The sequence below is a fragment of the Histoplasma capsulatum genome (genome assembly GCF_000150115.1).
Source record: "Histoplasma capsulatum G186AR genomic scaffold supercont2.8, whole genome shotgun sequence".
In the NCBI taxonomy this organism is placed as follows: Eukaryota; Fungi; Ascomycota; class Eurotiomycetes; order Onygenales; family Ajellomycetaceae; genus Histoplasma; species Histoplasma capsulatum.
Window position 1 is genome coordinate 635,946 of NW_025544808.1, and position 22,631 is coordinate 658,576.

The window sequence follows — 22,631 nt, forward strand, 5'->3', positions numbered from 1 at the left end:
TCTCCCCCGCTAGATAGTTACAATCAACCAACCATCCACCTCCATCACTGTGTAAATAAAGGTGAGAAAATAGAGAAATTAGAAGAGGTATGTCCGGCGGTTTTCCCTCATTTTGATATTTTGTAATTCAAAAAGAAAAAGGAATACAAGTTGACGAGGATGGTCCTTTTTCATGGTTTATTTGGGCTTGAATAGAAGTCGTAGAGGACTATGCTTCTTCGTCTTGTCTTTTTTCTTGGCTTTCTTGTCCCTATCACCCGATTCGGTCGGAGGAGCGCCGGTGCGTCTTGACCGTCTGGAACTTCTGGTCGTATGTGTGTAGTGCGACGCGGTATCCCTGACAGACTCTGCGCCTCTGACACTTCGTCGACCCCCGCCTCCATACTCCGATCTAAGGCGGTGGTGATTGCTATGGTCGGTAGGGAAGATTCCAGAGACAGCAGCAGCCCGCGGAGTAATGAACTCTCCATCAACGGAGGTCGCGACACTTTCCGCCTCGAAATCAGCAACGCCACGCCTCCAGCTCTCCACGCGACTAACATCCTGGTTGAGCTCTATCAATTCATCCGTACTGCCTTCTGGCTGCGTGCTGTTCGCGGCCTGGATGCGCTTGACAATCTTATAACCCCCGAACATGACGACTGTAACACCAATTCCGACCCCAGCGGCAATCATGAATTGAGGGCTTGATAAAAGCGCAAATATGGCTGGTGAACTGGATTTCAAGGCTGCCAGTGCTGATGGAGCTAGCTTGGAGGCAAGATTGCTGATTTCTGCTAATGTGAGCGCTACGGCAGCCATAGCATCGGGGTTCTTCTGCAAATGGGCCATCGTGGCATGCGCGGAATGTTGAGCACATTCGGCCTCAATGAGAAGCCCTTTGGCTTTTGCGACTAGGCTACTCATCATGTCCTCGGGATTCGAGGTCACCCGCTCTAGCGAGGCAGGGTGGTATTCACCGTATGCCAGGTCCATGTCAACATTGGGAGCGGAACGAGACCGATTGCTGGGGTGGAGATATTGGGGCTGAGCAGCGACAGCATTGGAAGTGTGGCGACGTGAGAGTTCCCGCTTTGGCATATGATCTGGGTGGGAGTAAACGGTGTCCGTGTCTTGTTCGATTCCGTGAGGATACCGGCGCGAAGGATGACGATCTAATTCACTGTGCCGAGCCACAGATTTCGATCTTCCAGGGTATCTTCTTGAGGAGGCCACGGATCGGGAATCGTGAATGTGATAATTCGCCATTGCTCGGCGAGCTTCCAGCTCCGCATTCTTAATCGCTTTGCCTGCGTTGATTTCGGCTTTGCGTTCTCGATAAGCTAATCTAGCTTCTTTGAACACCCCAAATAGGTGTTTGCTCTAACGAGTATAAGTAGTTGTTATCCAGAGGCGGATACAGTCATGACTTACTGTGCTCACCATCTTCCCCGACTTGTCGAACACCGCTATGGTTTGGCCGAGCGCAGCCATGTTGATGTATGTCTGCTTTTAACGGGAATCAGATGGGTATGTCCAACAGCGATGTCACAAAAGAACACCAACTTCTGAGGGTATGGATATTGCACGGATTGTATTGACTTTGTTCGAGAGGCTGGGGCGACGCAGTATGGCGCTTATGAATGGCGGTGTGGATGGGTCGCAGCCGGAATTAGAGCTCAGAGCATGGACCCAGGACTGCGAAATGGCCGCAAATATATAATGTGTCAAGAAAATGGATTGGTTGCTCTAAAGAAACACTGCTTGATAATGTTTATATTGCTGGGAGAGCTTCAGAAAGGTGGAGTAGAACTGAGAATAACTGGGATATGTGGCACTGATAACAGCTATCCAGGGGGTTTGGATGGCTGGTCAGGCCAAAAAGAGTGGGTCTGGTTACAATTTCAAGAGAATTCAGGGCTGCTAGGCCGGAGAAATCAAGGAGCTATATATATGATATATGGTGATGTTTGCTGGCAGGCCGTGATTGTTGGGCGTTAATTTTGCAGGGCGGTGCCTGATACTATGGACTATGGGTGGGGCATCCGTTAAGATGAAGCTAATTGTTGGCAAGCATGAATCACACAGATAAAACGTCAATACTAGTAACCAGCCCTGCAAAACAAGAACGAAAAAGAGAGCGTCGCAGGTGGCGTCATAGGATGCAGGGACAAGTGTTCTAGCGAGGTTGTTCAATAATGATGACCACCTGGAGCAGCACAGAGGTGTTGTCGTGTCTCATCCCCGTCAAGGGGCGAGGCCTACTGCGTATATGGTTAGACAGTGACATCCGGGGGGGTGAGGCGTCACTGACTAAAGCCGCTGGTTGGGCACACGGAAAGCACAGAAAATGGGAAGAGTTTTTCATGAACCCAATAGTTGTGAGCGCAGAGTAGAACCCCCTTCCAGCCAATGATCCAGAAGACGACGTTGTTGACCCGGTCGGCTATAGTGTGTCCACTGTCCATTGATACGAGTGTTCGATGAGTGTCTGAACTTGTCGAAGTTTTTTTTGACGTTCGGCGATGCAGAATAGTCACGTGATATATTGTCAAGGTAATTTGTGGCGCATGCAATGGCATAGCCACATGTGGCTCGTATCATGCGCCACCGCAGAGACTTCCCCGGGTTTTCCCGCTCTCCAGTGGCTGGAACATTGGAGGCTGGGACGGTTAGCGTGGAACACTCTCGGCTGAAAAAGATCAAAGAATGCGACGATGTGGAGCAGCGTGCTTGTTCAGAGAACGCGAGGCGAAGTTGGTCAGGATCTGGGCCCTGGGGTTAATCATAGCGCAAGTGTACACTACTCCGTGGTATTCGTCGGAATCTGCATTTGATGCTCCCAGCTTCCTGTTCTCTTCCGCTTTATTTCCAGGTATACTAGTACTACTGCTAATCTCGCTGGACTCCACTGTAAAATAGACCTGGCTGCATCTCATTCTGTACTCATCTCTACACATGTAGCAATCAGCACCTGTAATTTGTAGGCACACTACTACTGCTCATTGCGGTAGAATGGTGTGTCATAGGAGCTCAGCGAGTCAGCAATTTAGCACGGGTTGACAAAGTAATTAAGAATTAAGGCGCCGCGGCGATGTTCCTGGATACTAGTATATATCTGTATACCAGTTCTCATGTTAATTCTGTGACGATCTCTTATCCAAACTGGAGGTCAACGCTTGTTGGTACTAGTATGTTTGTGCTCGTCAAAACGCTTTGTTCTAGGCATGCATGACGACTCTGAGAAGGCATCACATTCTGCTTCCTGCAAGTATTCGGTCATGTCATGGAGTAATATATTTTCTTGGACTGTACGTTGAAAATCATTCTGGCTTGCCCCTCTTCAGTCTCGAATAAAAGTAGAGGTTCTTGTATATGAGATGGTACAGTGTTATGGTTCTGCAGGGAACCCTTTCCTTCCTCCTTATCTTCCTGAAGCAGCAAAATAATCGTTGAACATCTGGATTCCCACGTGGAAAAATCTCTCGATCCGCTGAATTAAAAGCGCCCGTATACGTTCTGTATGAAACTGGCCGCACAGGAAATCCCCAGGTTTCAAAAAAAGGGCTGGAAAAGCCCTTGAAACCACATTGCCAAAAAAAGTGGTGATGTTATGCGTCACGATGCAATGGCGATGTGCAGAAATCAGTTCTCTGCAATGAGTATTCTGAAATAGAAGGACCCAATGGGCGAAAAATTCCTGTGTACATTTCAATTGCGACCAGGTGGCACTTCTTCGCGAAGGATAAGAAGGGGGCCCTATCACAGATAAGCAGCAGTTCTCTCTCTCTCTCTCGCTCTCTCTCGATCTCTCTCTCAAGAATTGGATTATTAAAAATTGGAAAATTGGATAAAAATAAAATCCAGAAAAAGAAACGTCACAAAGAGGGAAATCTCCGAAGCGGTGAGAGAATCAACACTCACATATTTTCCCTGCCTCGATTCTCTGTGCCCTTGGAGTGTCTGAGCCGTCCGCTGCACATAATATATCCTGCGCCCAGTCGATGCCACCACTCTCACCTCCCATTGCATCATTTCCGACGCAGATAATTCGCGAGAACTACCGCAAATGCTAATGAAGGCGTGCAACAAGCGGCCAGGAAAAGCACTCCTAGCACGGCTTTGCTGGGAGAGAGAACCAAGGTTAGTAGTGACTAGGGCAGGAAGGGATAAAGACACAATATTTGCTTTCCCCCTCAGTAGTAGTAGAAGAAGAAGACAGACGGCTATTCGTGGTCGCTCCCTTTGACTTGAAACCAAGCCAGATATCCGATGATAGTTCCACAGTAGCTGGGACCAACGGAGAAGAAGGGGTGCAGTCTTTGAGCCTGGAGAAAAGCGTTTCGTTTTCTTTTTATTTTAGCTTTTGACTATTCCCCGTTTACCTTGAAGCTAACGGTATTCTTTTGGTGGTGGTTAACCATTGTCGATGTTAAGGCCACGAAACATGTGCAGCTCCGACGAGTGGATACAGCGAAGAAAGTGTGGTGAGATTTTGAGCATTTTGTTTCTCTGCATTCTTTCTATCTATCCACCAGCCCGCAAAATTGGGGTTTTCCCATAACACAATATTTCCCTGCATAAAAAAAAAAAAAAAAAACCTCCTCTATTGTTGCTGTTGTAGCATTTGTTGGAATATGAGGTTTGTTGCAAAACATGGCGGAAATAAATATTGTGCTGCCCCATATTAAATATTGTCTTTGGCGGTAACAGCGACGCAAAACAACTTCACCTCCTCCCAAGGAAAACACCATCCCAAACAACCCGCGCCGCCGTTCACTAGGCATGCGTCGGTGAAATGGTTGGCGTTGCACAGAACATTCCCCTCCTCTGGTGTCTGACTGCTTAGTTAATAATAACGTGTCTGCTAATGGACGGAATCATGGATGATTCAGACTTCGATGGCCCTTCTGATATCGAACTGGAGCTCGACAGACGGCCCCAATTCCAACCCCAACATAGCTTCTGCAATGGAGAGACACCTCCTGATGTCCGGATAACTAATCCCTGGGGCGTGGGCCATCGCGTCCAGGCGGTTCGCTCTGTCCTCGCTCTTGTGCTTGACGAGGAATGTGTCTTTGCGGGCCTGCAGGGCGGCGATATTGTGGTATGTGTACCTCACAAGTTTTAAGAATTTACATACATATCCGAAAGGGAAATTATCAAGCTACTAACGATGTGATATTTATGCCTGATTCATCCAGGCTTGGTCACTCGATACTTACGAACTGATCCTATCAGTAAAGGCTCATCAGGAGAGTGTCCTAGGTTTGTACCTCTCTGATGATGGGAGCCTCCTGTTCTCAAGTGGCGGTGACTCTGTTGTTAATGTATGTTGTCGTACTGTCCCGCCACTCCAATCAATTTGTGAAATGATATTTCAAGTATAGAATGCGGAGACTAATACTGACTAGGTTTGGTCAACGAGGACTTTTGAACGCCTCTACTCGATTTACTCTCATCACGATGTAGGTGATCTGTTTACCGTGGTGTACTCATCCGGTCTGAAAACAGTTTATTGCGGGGGTCAAAACACAAGCATTCAAGTACGGTTTCCTTCGTCTTGCCCCTGTTTATGTTGATAGCTGATTCTCAGTAGTGGAGTGACCTCCAACTGGATGCCCCTCCATGTCCGCCTATTCCTGTTCATCCGTCAAACAGAAGGCATCGATTTTTTGATTCCAAGGGACCTGGTGGCATTGTTACGTTAAATCCTGATGCCGGAGAAGCGGTTCAGAAATTGGGTCTTGGTGGCCAGAGCCTCAGCTTCAAAAGAGATCAGCACAAGCTATATGCCCATAATGGCTATATATATTGCATGCTATTAGTCCGAGGGTTAGAGGAGTGGGCCAATGGCGATGAAATACTTCTGACGGGCTCTGGAGACGGCTCAGTCAAGCTTTGGGAGCTCAGCAAATGTCCAGAAGGTTCCCCGGTCGAACTAGCCGAGTTGAAAAATGGCAGTGATTCGGTACTCTCCATTGCTGTCGATGGTGCGTTCCTTTACTGTGGCCTCTCAGGAGGCGCAGTTTACATATGGAACCTTGATTCTCGTCAGATCATCAGGAAGCTCACTGCCCACAGTGGAGACATCTGGGCAATTGATGTTGTGGGAAATGTTATTATTACTGGCGACTCCTCTGGTATCATTAGGGTATTTATGCGCTGCTATCTATATTTTCTGTCTCTCGCTAACCATTGATGGCAGAAATTTAACTCCAGATTCGAAGAGGTCGGCTCATGGATTGCTCACGAAGGAACGATGCTGGCATCAGCTGCTGGTGTTTTCAAAGACAGGCGTATTTATGCTACTGGCGGCAATGATAATACAGTCGCTATTTGGGATTTAACAGATCACCCCCAAGATTTCCAAGAGATGCCTGCAGTTGGCAACGGTATGGAGACATAATGCCCTCTGCAATACTCATTTACTAACATCTTTTTTAGATGAGATGGTCAATACCCTGGCAAAATTTGTTTCTTTTAAGACAGTATCTGCGAGACCCAAATTTGCTGGAGAATGTAACCAGGGCGCCGCGTTTCTTCGTCGTCACTGCAATTATTTGGGTGCGAAAACTAAACTGTTGGCGACGGGACCAAATACAAATCCTATCGTATTTGCCAGATTTGACGCAGCGTCGAAGTCATCAGCCAACAAAACTGTCCTCTTTTACGGCCACTATGATGTTGTCGGTGCAGATACTAACCATCTGAAATGGAATACGGATCCGTTCCAACTTTGTTCGATTAATGGATTTTTGTATGGTCGAGGCGTGTCGGACAATAAAGGCCCGGTTCTCGCTGCTCTATATGCTGCTGCGGAGCTAGCCCAGAAGAAAAAATTAAGCTGCAATGTCGTCTTTTTAATTGAAGGCGAGGAAGAGTCCGGTTCTCAAGGATTTTCGTATGCAGTTCGAAAACACAAAGATTTGATAGGAGAAGTTGACTGGATCCTCCTGGCGAATAGTTACTGGCTGGACGATCACATCCCATGCCTGACTTACGGGCTAAGAGGTGTGGTTCATGCTAATTTTGTTGTGACAAGCAGTAACCCTGATTTGCATAGTGGAATCGACGGTAGTTCTCTTCTTGATGAACCATTGAAGGACCTGACAATGCTTCTTGGTACTCTCGTTGGTGCGAAAGGGAAGATAAATATTCCAGGGTTCCATGAGCCAGTCCTCCCTCTAACTGAAGCGGAAAGGAGGCGATATGATGCAATTGCCAAAGCCCTACTTCCTCACCACCCAGAAATTGAGGACTACGAAGCTTTCACCGATTCCCTAATGCACCGTTGGCGTGAGCCATCGCTCACAATCCATCGCATAGAAGTTCCGGGCTGCCAAAATACATCCACAACTATATCGCGAAGAGCGCGAGCAACACTATCCGTCCGAATAGTGCCCAACCAAGACGTAGACAAAGTGGCCGCTGACCTGGCGGAGTTTGCACACGCTCAATTTGCAAAGTTTGACTCTCAGAACATCTTGACGGTTGAAATAACAGGGAAAGCGGAACCGTGGCTAGGAGATCCTGAGAACGACATCTTCAAATTGCTTTCGCGTGCTGTCACCGCAGCGTGGTCTTCCGCCAAGGGGGACCGTCACTACAACTACCCCCCTGTTAATCCTTCCAACCAACTATCTCGTCGCGAGCCCCTCCGCACAAACTCAACGGACAGTGTGGCCTCGAATATCGGCAGAATAATTTCCTCATCATCCTCAGTACCAAAAACTCGCTCAGGACACAGGCTTTCGGCACCCACGGTGCCGACCTCTTCAACCCTCACGCACGGTTCTGACCTTCCAGGCACCAAACCTGCCAGCAGACTACCCGCACCCTGCCTACATAATGCATCTCCATCCCCTTGCGATGTAATCTCAGCAGCAGCAGCAACAGCATCTGGGACGATGCGGTCTAATGACCATGGATCCCAACAATCCCACACCCGGGAATCTACGTCAACATCCCATGCCCCATTATCGATTGCGCGCCCTTGCCAGTTGATCCAGCCCATCTACATCCGCGAGGGCGGATCGATCCCAACAATCCGCTATCTGGAGAAAGAATTCAACGCGCCGGCCGCTCATTTACCCTGTGGCCAAGCAAGTGACCATGCACACTTGGACAATGAGCGACTGAGAGTTGAGAATTTGTATAAGAGTCGAGAGATTATGGCGCGGGTATTTAGAGATTTGGGAAAGGATGTGAATGTGAATGGTAATGATGGTGTTCTCGAGGATGATAGTGCTGGTAGTGAAACAGAGGGCGGATGGCTTGCAGAGGAGTAGAAAAGGCAGATAAACTGATAGCTGGAATGAGGGATGATAAAAAGTGTTTCATGGGGTCGTTGGTATCAAGTATAAGGGTATCCTCTTGTTCCAATCAGACAGACCCTTTGCTCTACCCGCCTCGTTTCCGATCCCTTATCAATTATTCTTTCCAGTACTATTTCCCCCTCTATGATGTATTGATAAACCCTTTTTTTTCTTTTTTTCTTTCGCTTGGAGAGTTCCATTCTCTCCCATCTCTCGTTTACTTTGCTATATCCTTTTAATTCGCTCTCCGCGTTCTTTATCCACTCGCATTATTTTTTTCCACATCTTCCAAAAATCCCACACCCGGACACACGCATGGCACGAAAAATGAAACATAGAACCTAGAAAAAAAAAAAAAAAAAAATAACTAAGGACCTTATATTATATAATGACCCCGTATCATCCTTCCCACATCCCTTTAACAAAGAGAAACTACCTGTGGAAATTCAAACGCAGCATGCATGCATACAATTAAAACAAACAATAACAAAAAAAAAATACAAAAATACAAAAATACATAATACAATGCCATGTATCTATACAGAGGTACTACAACCACGCTCACGCGAAACGCTACAATAATACAATACCATAAAAATCCATAGTACCGCTTCTCAAACACACACACACACACACACACACACACACACGAACATGTAAACATGTAAAATACAGAGAGGATTGGTTGCGTTGCGTTGCGTTGCGTTCACCAAATCCTCTTCGCCGCCATCTCATATCTCATCACCTTTTCAATCCCATCACCTCCAGCACTACTACTAGGCTTCCCAACTCTATCCCGCTCCTCTTTTTCTCTCAATCGCCTTGCACCTTCTGGGTCATCGGCATATATCCACCTTCTACGATCCTCGCCCACCTCCACAGCACCCCAACCGCCGACGCGGCGAGCACCCTCGACGAAGTCAGGATTCGACGCTGTTGTAGTTTGGGAGTTGGAGGGCTCTCGCTGTGGTGATGGTGCTGGTGTTGATATAGTCGCGGTGGATTGGTTTGCTGATAGTTTGGACGAGGTGGGATTCGTGGATATCTCCCGTTCTCGGGATTTCATTTTCTTATAGCGGGCGCGGGCGTAGCTGAGAAGGATTATGCTGAGGATGAGTTTTGTGAAGAGGAGGGTGAGGTATAAGATGAGGACGAGGATGATGGTGAAAATTGGGATGAAGGATGCAGGAGACGGGGTGGTGTGGGCTATCATCGTTTGGAATAGTGAGGAGACTTTAGTGAAGAGGCTGGCATCGAGAGGGTAGAGGGGGAGAATAAACGGGGGAGAGGGTGACGGGGATGGGGAGTAATGGTCGTGGATTGACGTCAGGGACGTGGTGTTTGACGGCGCGACGAAGGATTGTGTCTGTGGCAACCAGGAGGTTAGGAACATCTGGTATGTTTGGATGGAGACGCGGAAGAAGAGGCAAGCGAGCGGAATGACAGGTAGGCCTAAGCGGCGGTTAAGATTCTGATCTGCGAAGGCATTTGTGTAGTAGTCCTTGGCTAGTATGTCGAGGAATCGGCCGTACATCGCGGGACGGGTATTGTTGAATTTATTGATGTAGGCATGCTTCAACCAGTCGACTAGCATCTCAGAACCTAAGACAACGAGGAAAGGCCCCAGAAGGTGACCGATCGTTGGGAGGAATGAGTTCACCTTGCTAAGCGAAGAGAGGAGAGATGACGGGAGGATGGTGAAGGCTTGTGGAAGAATGGATGATGTGGCTCGCTGGGTGTTGAAAACTGATGTAGCATTCGCGTTCGCAGCCGGCTTGCTACCAGCAAATAGGCTCAAACCACTGCCAAAGCTAAAGATACCAGTTTCAACAATATTTCGAGACGCAATAATTGTAAGCATCAACCAGAGTTGAAACCGCTCAACCACGTCGGCACAGGTGAGTTGGAAGAGATTCTCCTTTTCGAATTTTTTGAAGACAGTGGATTTAATTTCTACAAATTGGTTCGACAATAGGAGAGTAATCAGTGCATTTGAATATGAATTCACCGCCACATTAAGTGTGATGACCTGATAGAAAAGTGCGGCAGAATGTATAACGGTATATATCAGGGCGATGATAAAAAGCCAAAATGGGCGGAGAATCTTGCTGCGGCCATCGGGTTTTCTCTCAAGAGCTTCGCGTGAAAATAGACATTCGAGGACATCCTGGCCAATGGCTGATAGAAGTCTGTCGCCAACCTACATATCCAGGGTTATTAGCCTGGGGGAAACAAGATGAGGCGGCAGGCCAGATGGAAACATACCTCAAGTACATTATAAATAACGTAAAGTTTAATAGCGGCTTGACCGCGAATCCAGTGATACACCCGGCTGGCATCGAAATACATTAGAATCAGGCACGTGCAAATCATGAGGAATCCCTTCAAAATATCGGCCTTATCGTTTGGCAAAAGTGTCGAGGGAATAGACCTAACCCTGCGATGGCCTCGGCTGGAAGCCACCTGGGTTCGCCGATCATTTTCAGACGCCCGATTCTTAACATTATCGTCAAGGAAGGGGCTGTCTTGATCTGTAGAAACACTATTCGAAAGGTCAGGCCGCGACTGAGCAGAGCCCAATTTGATCTTTTGATCGTGTGCGTTCCCAGAAACAGCCGGCTTCCCTTGGTGTCTCCGCCGCCATACCCTACCAAGTCCGGTAATAATAAATCGCGAAATGAACTGCGCCTCGGCTCCAACATTGATAGCCCAAGACCGAAGAAGAAGAAAAATAGACTTGAGAAATCGCAATGGCAGGATCGTAAAGTAATAAAGCCACGCATCGATACATGCAAGAGTACCAAAGAAAAGAACCCGCTCTAGAGCAGGTGGTAGAAGGAAAAAGTTTTGAAGCCGTTCAAGTTTCGCGCTCGAGGACTCGTAAGGGAAATCGTTCTTGGTGGAGCGGTGAATGTATAATGGCGAGGGCCGATCAGAGGCCAGTTCTAGCTGGAGATATGTGGAGATAGAGAAGGGAGGAAGTGGGATGGATTGGGGTACGGGAGAAGAGAATAGATCTGGCGCCGATGAGGAAGATACGCGACTTCTAGCGGTGTCAATACGGTCCGGCCTTGGGGAGGATCGCCGGTTCTGGAAGCCGTCAGTGACTGACACAGCTCGGGCCGAGTTGCACTTCCGACGAGAAGAGAATGGACGGGCGATTTGATGTGAGGTGAGAAAGTCGGGAGCATCCTCTAAATGGACATTTTTGCCAGCGCTCAGTTTGCGCTTGGGAGATTTTATTCGTTTTGAAGAACCATTCACAACCCGTACACCCGTCGACGTTTCTGGGCTTGCGCCGATAGCTAATGGACCCGAGGGTATTGGAGAACCTGAAGTTCGCTGTTCTTTGTCTGGCTCTAGCGGGATGGAGTGTAGGGGTATAGATTGTGGTGAGGAGGTGAGTTCATGAATTTTCGCAGGAGACAGTTTGAGGATTTTGTCCTTTTCACGATCGTGGCTCGAAGGGGACTGTTGGCTTGCATCAATCCGCTTCGTAGAGCGGATTCCTGTATCTGCAGGTTGCACCGCCTGGAGGGCCGGCCTATCGCCATAGGGTTGGGATACCATTGCAGTTGCAAATTCAACATCCTTGACGGTATTTACTAAACTCAGTCGACGCTGGGTTGAAATTGGCGCAGAATGTGGTCTGTCTCCCCTCTGGGTGTTTTCCTCTAGATGATAGCCATTCCGGATAGCCTGATATTCCTTATCCAGCACTTCCATCTGTGAAAGATCTCGGCCACTAGCCACCCCATAATTTGATCCGTTCAAAGGCACCTTGACTCCCGGGTCTTTTTCAGCATCACCCCTGTTCGAGCTCGCAGTAGTACTCATCGTTTTTTCCACAGAGCCATTTTCAGAAAGACTGCCAGAGCCCATGCTTCCGGTTGTCCTGATTTCGTTATTGCGGTCAGACACCGCAGCATCACCAACTATATTCATCATGGATTCTCCTTTTCTAAACAGAAACCGCGCCCATCATTCTAACTAACCAAGCTCCCATTGCCCTTCACTCTCGTTTTCACTTCGCAGAAACTATTGTTCCAACAAGTGCGCCGTGATATCGGTTACAGGGTCCAATGTCACAATTGTACTGAGCAGATTCTCATTATCTGCGGTTGGTGACTGTTTTTGGCACCTCAGTTGGGTCTCCGAGAGGTACGAGTTGTCTTGGGGGAAAGGACTGGTTGGTGGATCGAAGCAGGACAGCCAAGCGCGGAGCATAGAAAGACGACAATTTCAACGGGTCGGGGGAGGCTTAATCGTGGATTACCGGAGGTTTTCCCTGAGAGCGGGCGTGGAGATTGAGGAGAGCTGCGTCTTTCAGATTGCGGAGGAATCTGCATCGAATGAATGGAAGAGAGTTCGTTGGTTGCGCAGCTTAGTCAGCCGGATGGTGTCAATTTAACCTTTCTATGTGAATAAAATGATACTACCAAGTTACTCCGTGATATTCACTGGTTATTTCTGACTTTTGCAGAACAGGATCGAATTCGCATCTCTAGAGAGTCGGCCGTGCATGCTCCATGATGCGACAAAATTCCAGAGTTATAACAAGCACAGCCCCATATAATACTTGCAGTATGTACTGTACATGTCAACACACACACACACACACACACACCTAATCAGAAAGGTTTATTTAATTAATGATAGAGACATTCTCAAATCTCATTTCAATTAATCGCGACACCATACTGACAATGATAGATAGCAGTTCAGTTTCCACACTGAAGCTCGTCTTGTAGCCTCCTGTGCTTGTGAAAAAAGCATTTTGTGAAACCATCAGATCTCCCATCCAATGGGTTGTTAAATCATTGTTCCTCTAACTAACCAATAGTTATCACTTAGTTATTAGTTATTAAAAGTTGTTAGTAGTTAACATGGGCAGTGTACCCCCCAGTCCCCCCAATCCCCCGCAGCCCGCAGTTTGACAGCGGCAAGTGGGGCCGATGTCCACGTTTGTTGTTGTTTGTTGTTTTCACTTGACATCGCCCGCGCGCGAGAGAGGCGTGAGCATATCAATCACAGTTGGTTTCCGGCTGTACTATGTACATCAACAGGAGGATAATATCATGCGGGGGCGAGATGTGTGCACATGCACGGGTGGTTGTGAAGAAGGAGTGGAAATAAAAAGAGAAGAAATTAAAAAAAAAAAAAAAAAAAAAAAAAAAAAAAAAAAAAGCCAACTAAAGGAGAATGGGTAGTTAGTTACATAGTTATTTATTTGTACAGGTGTTGTGCTGTTTGGTATTTATCTGATTATCTGATTATTTGATTATTTGTTACATTTTACACCTTATCCATCTCGCATGTTCGCGTGCTTGTTCACATCCAACAATCCATGATACCACAGGGCTGGTGTGGGGGACGTGAGTATGCGTCGAATATCGGTTGAGATGGGATGGAAGGAGAGGCGTGAGGATGGCCGGATATCTACTGAGATTGGAGGGTGGAAGATTCTTAAGAAAAAAGGGGAGGGATAATAGAATAGGTGGTGGTAGATTATTTAGTGCGTATCGGCATCTGGAAACGTACGGCGGAAGCGACAAGTAGTATATTGGTTAAGTACGTAGATTCACGAAAACCAAAAAGCCATAATAGAAGAATCGGAATCATGAAAGAAAGAAAGAAAGAAAGAAAGAAAGAAAGAAAGAAAAATCGTTGAATATATTCACACTGGAACCAGCTTTTTGCCTCTTACTCCCACTTCCATTTGCCTTTTGCGCCAGGGACGCCAGAAAAAGAATCCAATCCCAGACCAAATCCATCACCCAATCAATACCCAACACCACGAAGCGCAAAATATTTGAAAGAACGTAATAGAATTCCAGATTCGTGGGCGGGATTCAATCCTTCAGCAGGGAAATCAGGCTCTAATGCGCCCATGCATACAATATATTGCAGTCAATGCAGTAAATTAAGGAATATTTCCATTTTATACACAAGAATATGCAGAATGAGTCTCATTTACGCCTCAGAATTCGCCGTAGGGCGACGGATGTTGTGGAGGTGCGGTGCCTGATCGCGGCGGTCGGGGTCTGCTATTAGGGGTCGCGGACCGGTTGTTATACTCATTGGAAGGAGAACTAATGGCGGGACTAGTAAAATTGCGGACTGGAGGCAGGCCCGGGGTCATTCCACGGGCGGGGGGCTGTGGGATAGGCGTCCGAGGTGCCGGAGTCCGGGGACCAGGGGGTGCTGGGAATCCTTGATAGCCACGGTTGCTAGCGGGCGTCAGGAGTGGTGAGTATGTTCGAGGGGGAGGGGGCGACATTTGCGAGCGATTAACGGGGGAAGCGCGGCCGCCGATTGCTGGCATCGGTGGTGGGAAGGAGAATTCTTGGTCCGACAGTGGTGATGGGCGATCGTGCAACCTTGGACCTACCATGAGCGACGGCGGTGTCCCTTGTCTTTCGATTGGTGGTAGGACTGGAGGGCCCCGATCATCGTGTTGGTTGGCAAAGCTAAATCCCGCGGCGTTGTTTACCAACGGTACGTTGTCATCTGAAACGCGAGAACCATGGTTGTTGCTATCCATAGCCATATCGTCATAGGCGGACCAGCTGAAGTCTGGCAAGCTTGGTTGACGGCGAGAAGTAGGCCCTGGTGTCATAGAGCTGGAATATTGCGTGTTCTGACGCGAGAGGCCTGGCATTTCTGGAATCCCATCTGAGTTGTCCTGCCGCAAACTAGGCAACGTGGGTTGACGCTGAGGGCCGGGGCCTCTTGTTGAGGAGTTAGAGTATGGCGGGAGTGTTGACACAGTTGTCTGGCGGGAAAGAGGCGGCGGCATCTCTGGGAAATTGTCGGAGGTTGGTTGGTGGAAGGCAGGGAGCGTGGGTTGTCGTTTGATACTACCAGTCCCGAGTTCAGGGTCAGACGGCCCTCGATCCTGCAACACAACATCCTTAGCGAGTACTTTGTCGACCTTCTCCTTGACTATTCGTTCGAACCGCCTGTTGATCTTGCGGCGACAATAGGCGGTAAGGGAGCCATCCTCGCTCGGGATATGATGCCACAGGAAAAGAAGATATAAGATGCACGACACGAAGAGACTGAGGATGGAGAACACCCAAATCAAGAGGGTAAACAACATAGCTGACAGAATCACCGCCTGCCGCTTATCCTTTTCGGCCAGCGCTCCAACATTACTGAAAAATTGAGAGATGGGGGAGGTGCCTTCGGGGGCAGCGTGCTTTCCTTGGAGGATCAAATCGGATTCCATGACGGAATACAGGATCGTCCCATTGATAAACTGGCGCGGGCCCTCGGCGAAAACGGTCCGCATCCACGATTCAAAATTGAAGTAGGTGAAAAGCGCAACATAATCAGCCCCCTTCTTGCTCTTGGTAAGCTCGTAAAACACCAGGAAACGTCGCCAGCCCTGGCCTTTCTCCCCGATGCGAATACTCTGCACTCTGGCGGCCAGAGGGTCAAGATAGCTCTGGGCGACGCCTCCTTGTCTGAGGACACGGACCGCACGAATCCATCGGTAGATGAGGAAGACGAAGGACAGCATGATACACCCGGCGAATATCCATTTTGAGATGTAACGGGGGATTAACTGTTGGGCCTCGGTCGACCATCGATTGAACGCGATCAAGTTGACAGCGGTGAAGCTGTCGACGCCATACACGGCAATAGATATAAAGACGGAAATCCAAAGAATAAAATAGGAAAATTGGGCAAAACACGTCTTCGACTTGAAATCTTGAAGATTCTACGTGAGGCACGTCAGTGATGAGTTGAAAGAAAGAAAGAAAAAGGATGACAACTAAGAATGTACTCCATGAAAAATTTTCAAACCAAAAAAAAAAAAAAAAAAAAAAAAAAAAAGAAGGATGACGATCCCCTTACAATGTATTCCCATTTTTGCTCTGCTCGCATATGGCCCCAGTACTCTTCCTTCCGGCCCGTACAGCAACCCATTGCCCACAAAGATTCCGAGCTATGATATATCACCTTCTATAGCCCTATTATTTTTTTTTTAGAGCGCTTAAACACGTTCGAGCAGACGACGACCTGGATCAACCAAGTATGAGAATGGAGGGATGTGTACCTATACAAACGCGTACTGGGAAGGTATTTATTACTTTTTTTTGTGTCGGAACGGTGGTGACCGCAAGGGGATGAGGAGAGAGAGAGTGTGTGTGAGTGAGTGATCGCGATACCTCGGCCCAGCCGGTCGCAGAAAGGATAGAATAACGAAAAAATAATGGCAATGAAAGGTAGAGAAAGTAGATTTTATCGCGGGAGTTATTGGAAGGGAGAGAGCCGAACGATTGTGTGAAGCGATAGATTTGAGAGAGAGATACGATGCCGGTAAGAATGCGAGACCTAGCTCAACGGTCGGCGCGCTGTCCCTCGAGAGTATGATTTGAGGCAGTAAGGGAGTCAGTCACATCGCACTGGGCGCGAGAGATCATCTGGCGGCTGCGGCGGCGGTGGTGGTGGTGGTGTCAATCGATGGAGAGAATCCGAAAGGAGCGGCGGGACTGCATCGACGAACGAGAAAAAATGATTTGCTCGCGGTGGGGTGGGGGATAAAGGAATGGATGGGCGATTGTCGTCCAGTGGAGCGGTGATGATGGTGGTGATTGATGATGGTGATGGTGGTGATGGTGGATGATCTGAGGAGGAGGAGGAGGAGGAGGAGGAGGAGGAAGAAAGTCTAATGTCACACTTGAAGTGGGCGAGTGGCTTCGAGGGCGTCGCGGCCTGGGCGCCAAGACAGGGGGGATGTGTGCAACCTTGGTTCCTCGGAGCGTCAGAGCCAACAGATGAGGTGCAACAGAAGCAGTGCTGGAACAACAGCAACAACAGACAGCGGAGAAAGAGGACGGACAGGAGACAAAGGCCAGTGAATGGGATAAAGAAGATCCGAGATGGGATGCACTACAATCACTACAATACAACAACTGATCCAAGAGAAATGGCAGAACAATGGACGAACAGCGCCCAGAGCCCGGCAACTTAACGATGGCAGTTAGTTGGCGCAGTGGCTGCAAGTCGGATGTGGCTCATTTCTTCCATCAGCCTCCTCATCTCATCTTCCACGACGCAGCCAATCAGCGGTGTCCCTGGCTGACGCGCTAGCTGTTTTGAAACTGGTCCTGCCCGATTGGAACGTGCCCCTGGCGACGCTAGTCCGGATTGAGGTTGGATCCAGGTACCACCGCCGCATACGGTTTGGCGTGGAATTGGAAGCATCTGGAAGGATTTCCCGATCGAGGAGAAGGAGAGAAAGAGAGAGAGAGAGAATAGCTTAGAAGATGTGGATTGTTGTAACTATATCATCGACGATTTCAGACCATTGAAGACAGCAGTCAGTTAACTAGTTCACTCCACTAACTGCTGTGTGGATACATGGTTTATTTATTAATTGGCTCAACAATTCGTGCTGACAATGGTTGGGGATTTATAGAGAGTAAATTGCAATTAATGACAGACACCCCACCCCGACTTATTGATAACTACCCCCCTCGCTAAAAGGGACGGGGGTTGAGAGCGGTAAGCGGCAATTCCTGGGTGGAGCGCAGTTGATTGTTTGTCAAGGTATCTGAAGAGAGAAGAAAATATCTCTATATATATAATGTGGATGTGCTGTTCCCCCCCCTTCCCTACTGCGTTAAGGGCCTGCGATTGTCATCCTGTAAGTATTTAATGGTTGAAACCGTTGTTTCGAACCTCCAAAAGGTAGTTAAATTGATCAAATACCAACCAATTAACTAGATAGTCATCTGGGGCCCCACCCATCCATCCTTTCCCCCGGATCGACAAGGCTGGCGGCAGGCATGGCGGCGCTAACGATTATTTCTGTTTTTCTTTCTTTCAAGAAAGATGACTTGCATTGCCCATGAGACCAACGACGTTATAATTTTATTTGCTCTTTCTTCGCTCTGGAGCTTGGCCCTTGACCCTTTATATATATAATATCCCGTCTCTTCTGAGTAGGGTTGATCTGATTTTGATTTTACTTTTTCTGGAATCGAAGAAGCTAGAAAAAAAAAAAAAAAAAGAAGCAAAACGGAATCGCTTCAAAATGGATCAGGAAAGCCGTTAGTAACCGCACGTATGTACGTATGTATGTATCTATGTAGTCAATGTACCGTACAAAAAGAAACAGAGAAAGGAAATTGTATGGCAAAATGAACACCCGAACACAAACCCGATTGAGTCTGGAGTCTAAAATGAAAATAGAGAAAGACCAAAAATATAAACACGATCAGAGGGGAATTGGGTTGTCTGCCGTATATTGCTTCGGAGAAGAGGGCAGTCTATACATCCACAGCAGTACTGCCGTCACCCCAAACAAGCCCGACGCCACCACCCACGGCAACCCAACCCAGCCCCCTCCCAAGTCTAAACCCCAGTTGAAAAACAGCGTCACCGTTGGGCTGGCAATCGCCACCCCGACGCTCTGCAAGATTTCTATCGCGGTGTACAGCCGAGCGGTCTGGTCCCTCCGAACCATCATAGTGGCGAGGGACCGCACGATAAACACGAACCCGATCCCCAACGTCTGCACCACGAGTCCGACAATAAACAGGCCTATGGAGGGCGAGAGCCCCATGATGAGTGTACCGACGACGAGGAGGATGACGCTGGCTTTGGCGAGGGCGAGGTCCTTTTCTCGGTGGTGTGCGCCCCGTCGCGCGGTTAGGTACCACGACGCGAGCGGGAGCACGCCGAGGAAGAGGAATATGGTCAGGATGGATTTGAAGGACGTCAAGAAATTCGCGTCTGCTAGGGTCCATTGGTAGCGCTTGGATATGTATTGTATGAGCAGCCATGCTGTGCCGCGGCTGAGTCTGTAGACGAGGAACGCGGAAACGAGAAACATGAGGTGTTTATCGCGGACGATGAAGCTGAACTGGGAGGCCGTCCGCCCGAGTCGTGAGAGGAAAGGGGGTTGGTCGATGGAATGTGGTTGCTCAGAGGAAAGAGAGAGATGGATAGCACTGTTGTCTTCGGGAGGTGGTTCGCAAAGTTCATAAGTTCCTTCTCCCCCCGATGCAAACGTCCCTTTTGTTTCTGGTAATAGCAGCGCGGGAAGGGTGCCAAGGATCGTAAGGCCCCATCCTATTGTGATCGGAATCCAGGGATTGTACTTCATGAGCCACGAGGTAACCAGTGAAGAAATGAAATCGGCCACCATTATGGCCACCCCGAATCTGAAGAAAAGCCCAGCCCTTCGCATTGATGATATGTTAGAGAGAAAATGTCGCAGCAGTATCGTCCAAGAGCGGTAAGGGCAAACCTTTGGGATTCAGCAGTAACATCCGCCATCATCGTCCATATCATTGTGCTAGCGACAGCATATCCACCTCCAAACAGCCAGGCAAGCGTAGACAACCAAACCAAACGTAACGGAAACACATCCGGAACGTACAATACAACGCCAACAACAAGCATGTTCACGAAAAACCCAGGAATGCAAAGACAAAATATCGGTTTTCGGCCGTACTTGTCTGCCAATAAGCCGTACGGTATCGAAAGAATGACCCCTATATTACCCCGTTACTCTACATGGATTTCCTCTAGGCCCCCCAAAACATCAACTTACCAGCCATCGCGTCAAAAAGCTCTCCGTAACCCTTCACAATTGCAACTTCGCCTTGAATCTCTTTATTTTTGCATGATTTCTCGGGAATATATCCATTCTTCCCTATAATTGTGGGGTCGTGCTCCTTGTAGTAGTGCAGGCAAGTTATCGACTCGAATAGGCGTGTTATGGGTGCACCAAGCATGGCTCCGCCAGTCTCAAAGGCTAGAACAATGGCAAAAAGAGCGATAGTGAGTCGCATGCGGACTTTCCGCTGCGAGGTGCTGGGCCTATGGGAGTCCTCGCTTGAACGAGCCGGTAACTCGGTGACGGAAGTGGACTTTGGTAGGAACGGGGCATCCTCATTGTCATGGCGGCTTTGTTGAGGTGGCATATCAAGTTGGCAGATTGACCTGAAGTCCCGAAGCCTGTATAAGTCGTTTCGATATCGAATTACACGTGAAATGCTGCTGACAGGCTGGGCGACATTACCTCAAGGAGGATTTGGGGTTGGAGCAATCAATGCCACACATCCATTTCACTTTCTGTGGAAAGTTCAGGGTTGGAAATTATTTGCCACATCCATATACAAAAGTGTGTCCTTTACACCCAGATCTCGAACTGAAAGGTGTCTTTTGGCAAGTTGTCGATGTTGGTTGCGTCACCACCTGCCGTAAATCAGGAGTTCCCCTGAATGTCGCACCAGCCCCATGAAGGGTTGGACCCAAACGAACCTTTCTGAATACTGAACATACGTGGTACAAGGGGACAGTCATCTTGTTACTGGCAAGTTGACAGGTTGAGTATTTTGGTGCAGACAGTTGTTCTAGCTGGCTGAATTCCGTGGTTCGCTCCTGTGGGGAGTTGGGACGACATATCTGGGTCCGCGCCGCCCAGCAGGGCGAAACTCTTCACCCTGAGGAAGAAAGAAAACAGGGTGAACAACTCCCTGAACGTAAAACACCCTTACAACGTCATTAAAGGAACTCTTTGACTCGTTTTTGTCGAAGCTTGCCATAAAAATCGCTGCCTTAAAATTCGCAGGCAGCCGAAGCGCCCGCTTCCCATGATGTTCAATTTAACTATGTATCTGACTCAGCAATTAGTCAGTGTTCTTCAGAGACAACTGGCTTGATGAAGTTTAGTCGCGATCCGACTTACCCAAATAAATGGCCTCAATCACGCTTTTCACAGGTCGGTCGTCTTCGCCCAGATGGCCGGGACGGTCAGGATCGCAGAGGACTCATACTCCTCCGTCCTTTGTCTCTTTGGTGGTGGCTCGAGTGGCTCACCGCCCCGTTTCTGGACGTCGACTTCGGACCTGATCAACTCTCCCTTCTCCGGAATGGGAGCTTCCAGCCCCTTGGGGCTATCCTCTTGAATCCAGCCCAGGGAAACAAGGTAGCTAAGCCGGTCCTCTTGAGACTTGATCTTGTCCCGTTGAGTCTCAATTTGGGCCTGTTGCGCGCTTAGCTCAGCGTCCTTTGACTGCAGAGCCTTATTCAAGTCGTCGACCTTTGCTCTCAATGGATTGGGGCCTCGCACAGGGCGAGGGCTTACCGCATCCGCTTTGGCGTTGCTGACTGCGATCTTGGCCTTCTGAAGCTCCTCCTCCAGACTCTTGATCCGTTGGGTGAACCGGATTTTGTCTGCGATATTGTCACGGTCACCTTTCTCGAGAACTTGCACCCGCGTGCGAAGCTTCTCCATCTGTTGTCTGGTCAAATCGTCTGTCGGAGCCTGGGTAACTTGGCTCAGTTTCTGCGTCAGATGGTTGATTTGTGCTTGATGTTCAACCACCTTTGCGTTAGCGTCCGCGAGCGCAGTTGAAGTTGCCTGCTGCCCTTGGACCTTCGTGCGCAGTTTCTGATACTCTGCATCGAGGGCTCGGCCCGCGGACTGGAGATGGTCGATCTGCTGCTTGTACTGGGCATCCTTACCGGACAAGGCTGCCTGATACTGAGCGATCAGACCCTCTTTCACTTGCCGTTCTTGCTCCTGAAACTGGGCGTGCTCGAGCCGCAGCTGCTGTAACAGTCCATTGACTTGGGCGAGTTCAGTACTGAGAGCCTCCTCTCGAGTAGCGGAACTAACCAGCTGTTGCTGAAGTTGGGCGAGCTCAGCGCCAGTGACTGGTGTTTGGGTCTGGGCGTCATGAAATTCTTGGGCCTTGGCGGCAACCTCAAGGGCTCCAAAGGAGCGCCGGGCTTCTTGGAGCTCACCCTCCATCTTGACGATTACCCGGCCCTTTTCCTGGATCTCGCGGGTATGAGCCACGATCTCCTGGTTCTTGGCCTCGAGTTCTTGGCGAAGGTCCGCAATCTCCTTGTCCTTTCCTGCTCTGACTTCTTCGGCGTGCCTTCTCGCTGCTTGGATCTCCACCTCAAGCTCCTGCGTTCGGCTCGAGTGGGTGATGAGGACCGTGTTGTGCGTCTCATTGAGTGCCGCGACGGAAAGAGCGTGCGCGCTACGTTCACCTTCCAAGAGGCCAATCGTAGCTGCAGTCTCACCGCGTTGCGTTTCAAGATCAGCAACAACCCTGGCAAGTTGTTGTCTCATCGCGTCAAGCTCAGCGTTGGCTTTCGTCACCGGGTTGTCCTTCGCGGCGGCAATACGTGGACGTTTGGCAGGTTCGGCTGCGGGCGAGTTGATTTGGCGGCGCGCACTCTCGAGTTCCCTCTCAAGGGCGGCTGTTCTTTTGATATCGGCAATCTTCTCGTCGCATCTGGCGTTCCGAACCGCGTAAACCTTGGGCGTTGCCTCACTAAGCAGGTAGCGTAACT

General features: G+C 48.9%; 6 protein-coding genes across 6 annotated transcripts; 1 reads left to right on the plus strand and 5 right to left on the minus strand.

The window, feature by feature from the left end:
* Window positions 1–177: 177 nt before the first annotated feature.
* HCBG_06015 (uncharacterized protein) lies at window positions 178–1,473 on the minus strand (the record flags this gene model as incomplete). The annotated part of the gene is made up of 2 exons (XM_045433064.1): window positions 178–1,362; window positions 1,414–1,473. 2 exons carry the CDS (start codon window positions 1,471–1,473, stop codon window positions 178–180), a joined length of 1,245 nt encoding a protein of 414 aa, XP_045286232.1.
* An 870-nt stretch (window positions 1,474–2,343) lies between these two features.
* HCBG_06016 (uncharacterized protein) lies at window positions 2,344–4,006 on the minus strand (the record flags this gene model as incomplete). The annotated part of the gene is made up of 3 exons (XM_045433065.1): window positions 2,344–2,754; window positions 2,787–2,953; window positions 3,904–4,006. 3 exons carry the CDS (start codon window positions 4,004–4,006, stop codon window positions 2,344–2,346), a joined length of 681 nt encoding a protein of 226 aa, XP_045286233.1.
* Window positions 4,007–4,861: 855 nt separating this feature from the next.
* Window positions 4,862–8,270, plus strand: HCBG_06017 (WD domain-containing protein; the record flags this gene model as incomplete). Its single annotated transcript, XM_045433066.1, has 5 exons — window positions 4,862–5,086; window positions 5,394–5,525; window positions 5,579–6,133; window positions 6,188–6,374; window positions 6,427–8,270. The coding sequence occupies 5 exons, from the start codon at window positions 4,862–4,864 to the stop codon at window positions 8,268–8,270; spliced, it is 2,943 nt and encodes a 980-aa protein (XP_045286234.1).
* Window positions 8,271–9,003: 733 nt separating this feature from the next.
* Window positions 9,004–12,242, minus strand: HCBG_06018 (DUF747 domain-containing protein; the record flags this gene model as incomplete). Its single annotated transcript, XM_045433067.1, has 2 exons — window positions 9,004–10,497; window positions 10,563–12,242. The coding sequence occupies 2 exons, from the start codon at window positions 12,240–12,242 to the stop codon at window positions 9,004–9,006; spliced, it is 3,174 nt and encodes a 1,057-aa protein (XP_045286235.1).
* Window positions 12,243–14,277: 2,035 nt separating this feature from the next.
* HCBG_06019 (pheromone-regulated membrane protein) lies at window positions 14,278–17,513 on the minus strand (the record flags this gene model as incomplete). The annotated part of the gene is made up of 4 exons (XM_045433068.1): window positions 14,278–16,023; window positions 16,161–16,268; window positions 16,713–17,053; window positions 17,282–17,513. The coding sequence occupies 4 exons, from the start codon at window positions 17,511–17,513 to the stop codon at window positions 14,278–14,280; spliced, it is 2,427 nt and encodes an 808-aa protein (XP_045286236.1).
* An 812-nt stretch (window positions 17,514–18,325) lies between these two features.
* HCBG_06020 (uncharacterized protein) lies at window positions 18,326–20,242 on the minus strand (the record flags this gene model as incomplete). The annotated part of the gene is made up of 3 exons (XM_045433069.1): window positions 18,326–19,495; window positions 19,564–19,810; window positions 19,870–20,242. The coding sequence occupies 3 exons, from the start codon at window positions 20,240–20,242 to the stop codon at window positions 18,529–18,531; spliced, it is 1,587 nt and encodes a 528-aa protein (XP_045286237.1).
* Between the last annotated feature and the right edge of the window lie 2,389 nt (window positions 20,243–22,631).